We start from the raw sequence: 12,160 nt of genomic DNA, 5'->3' as shown, positions 1-12,160 counted from the left end.
GAAGAACTGGTTCTGGGTTAAGTTAAACATCTACTATCCATTGTGAGAGGACAGAGCCTCGCAGCTTAGAAAGGGAGACCAGGTTGAGGGTCTGGGAAGGTTGTACAGACTGGAGTGTCCTGGGAGGGCTGAGACTGAGCCAGGAGAGGTAGAACCTGTGGGAATTCAGGCTACCTGGGTCTCATAATAGCCAGGAGGGGAGAGTTCTTCTAGGTACAGAAGACTCCCAAGTCACTAACAAGGGGTGAGGGGTGAGGTCATCCCCTGGGCCTGTTATACCATTTGGAAAACCTCAGGAGTTGGATGGCATAAATCAGGGGTCAGCAAACTTTTTCAGCAGGGGACCGGTCCACTGTCCCTCAGACCTTGTGGGGGACCGAACTATATTTTTGGGGGGAAATGAAAGAATTCCTATGCCCACAAATAACCCAGAGATGCATTTTAAATAAAAGCACACATTCTACTCATGTAAAAACTCCAGGCAGGCTCCACAAATAACCCAGAGATGCATTTTAAATAAAAGGACACATTCTACTCATGTAAAAACACGCTGATTCTTGGACCGTCCGCGGGTCAGATTTAGAAGGTGATTGGGCCGGATCTGGCCCCCAGGCCTTAGTTTGCCTACCCATGGCTTAGAGAGTGGGTAACTTGAGGAAAAGTGTCCCTCGCTCATGAACCAACAGAGAGCCAGTGTGGTGTAGTGGTTAAGAGCGGTAGTCTCGTAATCTGGGGAACCGGGTTCGTGTCTCCGCTCCTCCACATGCAGCTGCTGGGTGACCTTGGGCCAGTCACACTTCTTTGAAGTCTCTCAGCCCCACTCACCTCACAGAGTGTTTGTTGTGGGGGAGGAAGGGAAAGGAGAATGTTAGCCGCTTTGAGACTCCTTAAAGGGAGTGAAAGGCGGGATATCAAATCCAAACTCTTCTTCTCTTCTATTAATTGGCAAAGGAAGCTGTATGGTGTTAAAAGGTATTTAACTGTCATAACCAAGTAACAGAAACTGAAGTGTAGCCACTGATTTTGAGTAAAGAGAGAGGTTAAGAGAAACTGTGACTGTAAACACTGAGTTTAGGCCTGAGCATAGCTGTCAATGTTTCCCTTTTTTTTAAGGGAAATTCCCTTATTCCGAATAGGATTCCTCGCAAGAAAAGGGAAAAGTTGACAGCCATGGACCTGAGACATCTTATAGTTAAAGCAAATAAGTTAACTTCTATCTGAAAGAACGCATTTCGTGACTCACTTTGTATCACAAACTTCTTTCGGTTCAATGAAACTTTTGTTTCATCATTTTCTGCCTGAGACTCTAATCACTTAAGTATCGCCCACACAAGATCGCCCACAAGATAAACTGTGGTAAATTGTAGAAATTTGTGTAATTGGTGTGCAGTTAGGTGTGTGCACTAAAATTAATTGGGGGCAGTTAGCGGGGTGAGTCCACTGCACTATGAATTGGTGGTAAGCGGTGGACCCCCTACAGTCTGCTTGGATTATGGACTCTCATATTATGGACAATATAGAATTGGTATTTTTAAATTACAGAACTGTTATTGCCTTGACTTACAGTGCCTTTGCTCTGGTTCATGTGATGGCTTTTTCTATTGGTAAATGCTTGTGGGCATTCTAGGTGAACGCTTCTTAAAATTCATTTAAAAAGTTATATAAATAGTTCAAGGTAACTGAGAGCATCCATTGTATTGCGCGATCCTTTGAAATGCTGTGCGTAGGTAGAAAATCATAGAATTTGACATAGGTGTTTATCCTTCAACACTGCTGAGCTACCACGGTTTTTCCCATTCAGCCTCTGCAGGTATATAGAATCGTAGAACTGTAGAGTTGGAAGGGTTCCAATGGTCATCTATCCCAACCCTGTGCAATGCAGGAATCTCAACTAGATTATACGTGATAGGTGGCCATCCAATCTCTCTGTAAAAAGCTCCAAGGAAGGAGAACCCACTACTTTTTGTGGGAGTATGTTCCACGGTCAAACAGCTCTTGCTGTCAGAAAGTTCTTTCTGATGTTTAGTTGGAATCTCCTTTATCCATTGGTTCAGATCCTACCCTCTGGATCAGGAGAAAACAAGTGTGCTCCATTTTATTTTATTTTAAATAATATTTATTAGAGGTTTAATAGTTACAGAAAAAAGAAAAAAGAAACAATAAAAAAATTTAACAGACAATACATCGAAAATAAAAAGAAAAACAAAAAACAATACAGCAAGACAAAAAAAAAAAGAAAAACAAAAACATTTTAAAACACATCTAATATTTCCGTATCTTTACCTTTCATTTACTTATTTCATCGACCTCCTCACACCTCCCTTTTTTGTATTCTAGTTCAATTAGCTATTTCAGCAAATCCTTTCCATCTTTCTCAATTTTTTGTTCTATGATTTATCTTAACACAATGTAACTTTTAATTTTCCACTTTGGCCCATTAACAATCAGTTTTTGCTTAATTCTTTATAACATTTCTGCTAAAACCATATAACTTCATTCCAGCATCCTTCTAACATTCATTAATTTTGCAATATTTCTGTAAATATACTTTGAATTTTTTCCAGTCTTCTTCCACTGACTCTTCTCCCTGGTCTCAGATTCTGAAAGTCATTTCCGCCAATTCCATGTAGTCCATCACAAGCATGCTCCATTTTCCATGTTGACAGCCTTTTAGGTGTTTGAAGATGAGATATTTGGAAAAAAAGCAAGAGAATAGGAGCTTCTCAGGAATATGATGGAAACTCAGGGGTGGTAGCTCAGTTGGTCTCCAGGTTCAATCCCCAGCAGAAGTCCCTAGGTTCAGTCCCCTGCATCTCCAGGTAGACCTGGAAAAGACTCCTGGAAAGCTCACTAGAAAGTGAGTCAGAACCAAGCACAGGATCGTGCTTGAATTGTAATGGCGGACATTGCTGTTTTCTCTTCGGCTGTTTCCACTTTGGCTTAAGCCAGTGCGCAGTGCAAAGGCTTTTAAACAGAGGTGGTTTGGGTGTCAACTGTACAGTATTTGGGATTCACATGCATCTCTCTCCTGCTCAAACATTCGTGGGGTTCCCATGATATCCAGCTTCTTGCATCTGATGGCTTGCTGACTAAATAAATGACAAGTACATTGTTTTTAAGATCCAGTGGATTTGCAACTAAAAGATCTGTGCCAACTGAAAAATATTATTTCCTCCTTTTCAGTCGAGAGTCCAGCACTGTGTTTGCTCTGTTGCCAGTGACCACTCAGTAGGACTTCTGAGCTTACGGGAGAAAAAGTGTATCATGTTAGCTTCCCGGCACCTCTTTCCTATTCAAGTCATAAAGTGGAGACCATCAGATGACTACCTAGTTGTGGGCTGTTCAGATGGCTCTGTGTATGTCTGGCAGATGGATACTGGTAAGAGAAACTGTGTAAGAAGGGACTTAATAATTTCAGGCGTACCCTTTAGCAATGTAGAAGGTAAAGGTAAAGGTACCCCTGCCCGTACGGGCCAGTCGTGTCCGACTCTAGGGTTGTGCGCCCATCTCACTTAAGAGGCCAGGGGCCAGCGCTGTCCGGAGACACTTCCGGGTCACGTGGCCAGCGTGACAAGCTGCATCTGGCGAGCCAGCACAGCACACGGAAACGCCGTTTACCTTCCCGCTAGTAAGCGGTCCCTATTTATCTACTTGCACCCGGGGGTGCTTTCGAACTGCTAGGTTGGCAGGCGCTGGGACCGAGCAATGGGAGCGCACCCCGCCGCAGGGATTTGAACCGCCGACCATACGATCGGCAAGTCCTAGGCGCTGAGGTTTTACCCACAGCGCCACCCACGTCCCACAATGTAGAAGGTAGCTCCATCCAATTTTAAATTTTGGAAAGGTTATTACTTGCGCATTATCCTGCCAAATAAATCTACTTCAGGAAACATATGCAAAGCTGCAGTGAATTAGGGGTTATTTGGCTATGAAATACATGATAAAAGGGGAAATGGCTGACTTGTCCCATTTTGTTGCCTTTCTGCTTTTATTCTAGAAGATAAATCGTTAGTAACTTTGGGTTACTCATTCAACTAATGAGTTCTGTCACCCAAAGCCCCTGCACAAGTGCTTCTACTTATGCAATGGGACTTCCTTCTCTGCTCCCCAGTTTGCCCCTGTGCCCTCCAAAATTTGCTCGGAAGGAATTGTAATACAGTGGTACCTCAGGTTAAGTACTTAATTCGTTCCGGAGGTCCGTTCTTAACCTGAAACTGTTCTTAACCTGAAGCATCACTTTAGCTAATGGGGGCCTCCCGCTGCCAATGCGCCGCCAGAGCCTGATTTCTGTTCTTATTCTGAAACAAAGTTCTTAACCTGAAGCACTATTTCTGGGTTAGCGGAGTGTGTAACCTGAAGTGTATGTAACCTGAAGGGTATGTAACCCGAGGTACCACTGTAGCAACTCGAGAGTTTTGAGCAAGCACAAAATTGCCTAGAGCTCATTCTTCATAGTGTAGTTTACAAAGTATGCTGTCTTGCAAGAAAATCACAGGAAGTGCATTGCTGAACAGCTAGGCTGTTAACAACTCTAACTTTCCTTCTCTTGTGAAGTTTTGGCTCAGTATGGCCTAGCTGCTCCAATTCCATTAACTTCAATATACCTTTCTAATGTTTTGAATGCATTTTAACTACAGCCAGTTCACCCCTCTCCCCTTTATATCTTCTTAAGGTGCTCTTGATCGCTGTGTTATGGGAATAACAGCCGTGGAGATCCTGAATGCCTGTGACGAGGCTGTGCCTGCCGCAGTCGATTCCCTCAGCCATCCTGCTGTCAACTTAAAGCAGGCCATGACTCGACGTAGCCTTGCGGCACTGAAAAACATGGCCCATCAGAAGCTCCAGACTCTTGCCACAAACCTCCTGGCCTCCGATTCAGCTGACAAAGTAAGCTTTGGTTGCGTCTTGTTAATACACATGCTAGCAAAATGCCTGCTGTCAGGACCGGTTGTGTGTTGAGGGAGGCCCTGTGTATTGCAAGGAATCCACAAGATGGTGGTCACAAAGGACTTGGCAGCATCCCAGCCACATCCGACTCCTTTGGCTTCGGGTGAAGTGACTGAAGAGGAGACAGAATCAGCCTGGGACCATCTGGGCTTGCTGTCCTCCTTGTCCTTGGCTTGTGCTTCCTTTGCAGTAGCAGAATGTGTGGTGGCCGGCTGCCATGGCCAGACTCCTTGGCCAGCTGCAGCTCTGAGGAGGAGATTTGAAAAGTTGCCTGAGGTGGTTGTGGGGCTCTGAACATCTGCCCAGAGCTCCACCGATAACAGCATCACTGGTTGCCATTCATTTATGTGGGATGAAGTGAAGGGGCACATAGCCCTCTGTGCATGGTAGCAGTCATAAATCCCTATCTGGATGTGTGTGGAGGAATGTTTTCCGGGAACAAAGGAGGCTGCCATATACTCAGTCAGAGCATTGATCCAGGGTTGCCTACACCGTCTTTGGCTATGCTTCTGGTTAGTGGGGAGAGAGATTAACCATGAGTCTGGGTACAGATAGCATACTTGCCCAAACTTTGGCTTAGCCCAGTATGGCATGTGAATTCTTCTCCAGGAGCCTGCATGTTCTCACTTTTGTTTGGCTCCATCTTTTGTACCTTGCTTTCCAAGGCTCAAGGCAGCTTCTAACGAAATAAACCATAAAAGCAATAAAAGAAGCAGCAAAACAAAATTTAAAAATGCAGTACGAAAAGTGTATCCAGCATCAATTGTTAACTTGACAGTTACAGTGGTGCCTCGCAAGATGAAAAGAATCCGTTCCGCGAGTCTCTTCGTCTTGCGGTTTTTTCATCTTGCGAAGCAAGCCGCTTAGCGGATTAGCGCTATTAGTGGCTTAGCGGATCAGCTGATAAGCAGCTTAGCGGATCAGCTGATAAGCGGCTTAGCGGATCAGCTGTTAAGCGGCTTAGCGGCTTGGGGAAAAGGGGGGGGGGAGGAAAAAACCCCGCAGGAACTCGCAAGACATTTTCGTCTTGCGAAGCAAGCCCATAGGAAATTTGTTTTGCGAAGCACCTCCAAAACGGAAAACCCTTTTGTCTAGCGGGTTTTCCGTCTTGCGAGGCATTCATCTTGCGGGGCACCACTGTACACCAAGCACTGAAATGACTAGTAAACAGGTGATAACTGAACATTCTTGTCTGATGGATTAAAGATTTGGAGTATCCTCAAAAACTTCTACGAAGGTTTTGAGAAGTTAGAGAGTTCAGTACTCAGGTCGTGTTTTAGGGTTGCTGTATTTCGAAGAGCGAAAAAGAGGACACATTTGCCAACTTCTACTTGTGGGTCGCTACGATGACTCAACAAATTAAAAAGAGGATGTGTCCTGGAAAAAGAGGACATATGGCAATAATGTTTCTACACTGAAACGGTTGATGCTGTAAGCATGGGCCTCTAAATTATGTACTAGGTGCTTTCAAACCCAGTCCGTCTTCCCACTACCACCCCGGGGTTAAAGTGTTTTACCTGATATATGGTGTTTTCTGCTTTTTTTCTCCCTTTCTGTAATGTGAAAACTTTTAAGTATGGAAAGTGATATTCCAGCTGCATCTGCCCCTTTTGAGAAGTACCTTGTGATAGCGATTGAAGCCAGGATCCGAGAGTGGGTCCTACATATGGCTTGCAACTGTTATTGTTCCTTAGTTCACAAGGAAAACCATTGCAGATGGAGGTCTGCATGTAGGGATCACAGCTTCATGAAAAATGCATTCCAAGTGAGCCACTAGGGATCAGCTTTGCCACTTTCCTTGCAGTGGGGGATTTGTCTTGCTGCTGTGGTGTAGAAATTTCTCATCTCTTTTTTTTGGGGGGGGGGGGAATTGGGCAAGAGGAACTTCCTTAATTGCTTTGGCTTTTGGCTACAGTAAAGGAGCAGTCATAGATGGGAGTAGATGGAGGATCCTAATAGCTAGTTTTATGGGCAATTTTAAAGTGAGAAAACTGTTCATAAATATTACAAATTATATATAAATATATTTTGTTTTTTTTCCTCCCCCCCCCAAAATAAATATATTTTGCTGGAAATTGACTTCATGGCACAATGTCATGCAACTCCAAAAGGCAAAATCCCAGGCAAAATCTTTACAGTGTTCAAAATAAGGATTCCTAACATGAGAGAGTAAAAATACTGAAGATGAGATTTAAAACTGGAAAGTGATTTGATACGCTGCCTTAGGCAAGCTTTTTATTAGTAAGGCAGCTTGTAGATGATATATCAAGATAAAAAAAGTTACTTGTTTTAAAGTATTATAGGAAGTTTTATATACTTTAGAATGCACCAAGCAAATTCCCTGTCTCATTCCCCACACCCCTCTACCCTTGTTTATTATCCCACATTCTACTGACTGCTGGCTGTTTATTGTAGTTCCGCCTTGAATTTCTACTATCAGATAGTGACATGGACCTTGCCTATTAAACATTTTAATTATTATTTTTCCAAACAATAGATATTTTCCCTCCCCAAGCCAGTACCTTTTTTCGCTAAGCTGGAAATTCAAGCTGTTAATGCATTCTGTGCAGGACTGCCCTTGAAAACTGTTCAGAAACTTCAAGTGGCACAGAACCTGATCTGGTTTATTCAGACGGAACCACAGTACATCAGTTCTGCCTATGACCACATTATGGTGTTGATGCTTACCTTTTAAGCCTAAATGGTGTGAGGTCTAGATACCTGAAGGAGTGTCATCTCCCATGTTGATCTTCCTCAGCGTTAAGATTATCAGAGGCATTGCTTCTCCATGATTCATCTATTGACACTATGCATGTACCAGGGCCTTCTCTGTAGTGGCACACCAACTTTGGAATGTGCAAGAAAGGCGTGCTCTGCAACAACATTGCATTCTTTTCAGCGCTGGGATAAAACCTTTTGATCTGCAGAAGCACTTAAAATTACTGTGTTTTTAGTTGCTTTTATGTTTTCAGTATTGCATTGTGGGTTTAAAAATTATTACATGTATAAAAAAAGATAAAGGTAAAGGATCCCTGACAGTTAAGTCCAGTCGCAGACGACTCTGGGGTTACGGCGCTCATCTCGCTTTACTGGCCGAGGTAGCCGGCGTTTGTCTGCAGACAGTTTTTCCGGGTCTTGTGGCCAGCATGACTAAGCCGCTTCTGGTGCAACGGAACACCGAAGCCAGAGCAGCGCATGGGAACACCATTTACCTTCCCACCGGAGTGGTACCTATTTATCTACATGCAATTTGGGGTGTGCTTTCGAACTGCTAGGTTGGCAGGAGCTAGGACCGAACAACGGGAGCTCACCCCGTCGCGGGGATTCGAACTGCCAAACTTTTGATTGGCAAGTCCAAGAGGCTCAGTGGTTTAGACCACAGAGCCACCCGCGTCCTATCATTTTTATAAAAAAGGATAAGCCATGCTTTCATTGTTATTGGGCCATTACATGTATACTGGCCCAATAACAATAAAAGCATGGCTTATCCTTTTTTTTAAAAAAAATGAAATCAGTGCTAGCACTTTCCTACTTGCTCTGCTAGACTAATGCAAGGTCGCAGAATCCAGTGAGGGCTGGTAGAATTGCACAGAGGTCCTGTGCATTTCCCCTGATAGGTTGGATCTGAGTGCAGCATTCCTATTCTTGGTTTCTCTGTTTTGGATTTTTATTTATTTATTAATAAAAAGTTGTAGTCCTTGAGTGTTAAGAAGGTAGGCCTGATAGTTTATGCCAATATCTGGGGAAATCTCATAGACACAGGGGATTAGGCTTCCCAGGGAAATATTTTGGTGCTTTGTGTTCATAATGAACAAGTGCATGGGCATGCATCCATCCATTTATTTTGTCTTTGTCTTTGTTTTGATGAAGAATTTTCCTTTTCCTTTTCTCACAATGTACAATAGCCCCCGCAGTCTCCTATACCCAAATAAGAATGTATACCAATATTTAGCTACAGGATGACATTTCCACAGAGCTTTAAAAAGATAATAATTATTAGATATCTTCTGCAGTGATACTAATTCCTACTCATATTAACTTTATCAAACAAGTGGCTAAGGCTCATAATAACCTGATGTGGTGATTGCATTTTGGCACAAACATTTTAGAACTGTGTTGCCCATATATGAAAGTATACTGAGACGTTCTGTAGTATTATTTTGAACAAAGGGTTGTCTTGCTTTCTAATCAGGTTTGACAGTAGGACAGCAGAGGGCATCAGAGATCCACTTTTTGTTAAGAGTCAGGTTTTTCCCCATGGATTTTATGGTTGGTATTTGTAAAATAGGGCAGTTCTGTGTTTTTGCAATTCACCAGTTTTATATAGATTTTATCCCTGTTTAAAATCAGTGAGTCCACACATGTGAAACTGACCAGTACTAGGATTGCTACCAGGTATGGCTAATCCGTCATATTTCCAATTGTAGCATTCCAGTTTGCTGCCTTATTCCTTGCATATCAAAATGATTTTAATAGGGTAACAAAGTAAAATGGCAGAGAATGTGTATGTGCACTTTGCCTTTAAATGTATTAGAGCTGGTTTGCTACAGGTACAAATAATATTGTTGTATGGATGAACATTTTTAAGAGAAAAGTAGCTTCTTAAGCCATTCACGCCTTCCATCTTGCTTTAATTTCCTTCTGTACTTATGATAATTAACTAAAGCAGCAGAACTTTAAGAAACAAATTCTCATCAATGTTTCGGATGATTGTGTCTTGCCTTGATAAGCTGACCTGTGTATGAGCCATGTGAACACACACACACAGAGTCAATTATACCCTCCCATTTTGTATGAATCAGAACTAGCTAACTGCTTTGGAACTGCTCTGAGGTCTGTGGATGAAGGGCGGTATACAAATATAATAATAATAATAATATTTTTTTTAAAATAAAGAATATGAATCCAGCTCCAGACTCTAGCTTCATATACTGTCTCGTTCAAAAATCGTTAATCGTGGTTTGTCAAATGTTATGCAGGCATCCCTCAAATTGCATGGGGGTTGTGTCCCGGGTCATTGTGTCCTTGTGTGAAATTGCGTGCAATTGAAACACCCCATTCTGCCTCGTGCTGCCCCTGCCCCATCCCTGCCCCCACCCTTTTAGTGACATCTTTTATTATGTTTCCAAGTCACTTCTGGGTTTGGCGCTGTGTGTGTGCACGGTCACACACATATTGGTCTTACCTAAAACAGGAGTTGCATGTATTTCGAAAATTTCATACAAATAATTTTAAAACAATCAAAATCACCGTTTCCCTATTTTGGATGAAATGGGATGGTATAGTTGCCGTTGATGGCCCATTTCATGGTAAGGTTTGCCAATGGCAGTTCTCCTTTGCAAAGGTGAGGGAGCTATTAAGGTTGGTCACTGTGAGAACTGGTTGTTGTTGTTGTTTAGTCGTGGCCTACTCTTTGTGACCCCCTGGACCAGAGCACACCAGGCACTCCTGTCTTCCACTGCCTCCCGCAGTTTGGTCAAACTCATGCTGGTAGCTTCGAGAACACTGTCCAACCACCTCGTCCTCTGTCGTCCCCTTCTCCTTGTGCCCTCAGTCTTTCCCAGCATCAGGGTCTTTTCCAGGGAGTCTTCTCTTCTCATGAGGTGGCCAAAGTATTGGAGCCTCAGCTTCATGATCTGTCCTTCCAGTGAGCACTCAGGGCTGATTTCCTTCAGAATGGAGAGGTTTGATCTTCTTGCAGTCCATGGGACTCTCAAGAGTCTCCTCCAGCACCATAATTCAAACTGGTAGTTGGGCATTTGATCTGACCCAACAAGGCTTTCTTATGGTATATTCATAGAATCGCAGAATTGTAGAGTTGGAAGGGACCCCGAGGGTCATCTAGTCCAACCCCCTGCAATGGAGGAATCTCAGCTAAAGCATCCATGACAGACGGCCATCCAAGCTCTGCTTGAAAACCTCCAAGAAGGGGAGTCCATAACCTCCCGAGGGAATACGTTCCACTGTCAAGCAGCTTTTATTAAACTCTCACCGTCATTTTATCCAATTAAATCTTATCTAATTAAACTTCTTTTAAGAAACAGAAACTGGTGGCTGGATCTGGTGCGTAAACTTGTCATTGCCGCGTGTAAAAGAAACAAAAACGAAAATAGATGTGATGAGACACTCAACGGCTTGTTACAAGCTCTTAGATTTGTGTAGTTTGCAGAGAAGAGCGATATAGCTGACAAACACCCCTTCGCCTCTGCGGCGAGTTCCCAGAAGTCCCTTCACTGCGAGGAGGTGAAAGGGGATATTGACAAGAGGGTTGAAGCCTCTTGTCAGTTTCACCTCTACAGCCTTGAGCTTCCAAGATTGTCAGTTTCACTGCTGCTCTTTGAAATCTTTCTGGCAGGTTCTGTGGAAATCTTACTCGAGTTCAGAGAATCACCTGCAAAGGCTGCAAAACCAAAGTGGTGAAACTGATGAGCTTTCTCCATCACCAGAGAGGCTCCTTCATTATAGGGGGTTTCAATCCCCCCCCCCCTTCTGTAGAAGTTTTGCCTTTTGTCAATTTCACCATTACTGTGAAGAGTCTTCGGCAGGCTCCCTGCGGAGGTGTGTGTGTGTAAGGGGGACTTGTCACTTTCACAGCTGCACTTTTCAGCCTTTTGCGCGGGGAATAAGATAACATGCAGTGAGTGATGAACTTGCCAGGGCAGGTGGATGCATGCATGAACAGTTCAGCTTGTGTGGAGGGGGAAACACCCACTGTTCGGGATGGAGGAGGAACGCACGCATGCAGAAAAATTGTTAGAAAACAGGAACTGGCCGTGCAATGTGCAGCTGAGGTCAGGAGCAGAGCATTGGGCTTCTTGTTAAACGGCTTAGAGGTTTTGCTAAAATCACGCAGTACAGTGGTACCTTGGTTCTCAAACACCTTGGTACTCAAACAACTTGGAACCCAAACACTGCAAACCTGCTTTGAATACTATGCTTGCGATTTGAGTGTTACGTTGAGGTCTGCTTGTTTTTGCTATTTATTTTGCGTTTTTGTTTTTGTAGCTCTTTTTATTTTGTTTTTGTGACTGTGTGGAACCCAGTTCAGGTACCGGGTGACTGCAGTACATTGTTTATTGCTTTCATTTAATGGATCAATGGTCTCATTAGATGGTAAAATCCATGTTAAATTGCTGTTTTAGGGGTTGTTTTAAAAGTCTGGAATGGATTAATCCATTTTGCATTACTTTCTGTGGGAAAGGGCTCCTTGGTT

The 12,160-nt window shown here is 43.3% G+C and overlaps 1 protein-coding gene across 5 annotated transcripts in view; it reads left to right on the top strand.

Annotated features, from left to right (window-relative positions):
- WDR7 (WD repeat domain 7) overlaps positions 1–12,160 on the top strand; it is a 221,697-nt gene that overhangs the window by 32,462 nt on the left and 177,075 nt on the right. For all 5 annotated transcript variants that reach the window (XM_083402630.1, XM_083402629.1, XM_083402633.1 and 2 more), the window contains 2 exons: positions 3,184–3,379; positions 4,673–4,887. In XM_083402630.1, coding sequence (XP_083258756.1) covers positions 3,184–3,379; positions 4,673–4,887 — 411 coding nt within the window. The remainder of the gene's footprint in view (positions 1–3,183; positions 3,380–4,672; positions 4,888–12,160) is intronic.

This window comes from Podarcis tiliguerta (genome assembly GCF_965153285.1).
Source record: "Podarcis tiliguerta genome assembly, chromosome: 11".
NCBI classification, from domain to species: Eukaryota; Metazoa; Chordata; class Lepidosauria; order Squamata; family Lacertidae; genus Podarcis; species Podarcis tiliguerta.
The sequence above is the reverse complement of the archived record's forward strand: the minus strand, read 5'-3'. Positions and strand labels throughout refer to the sequence as shown.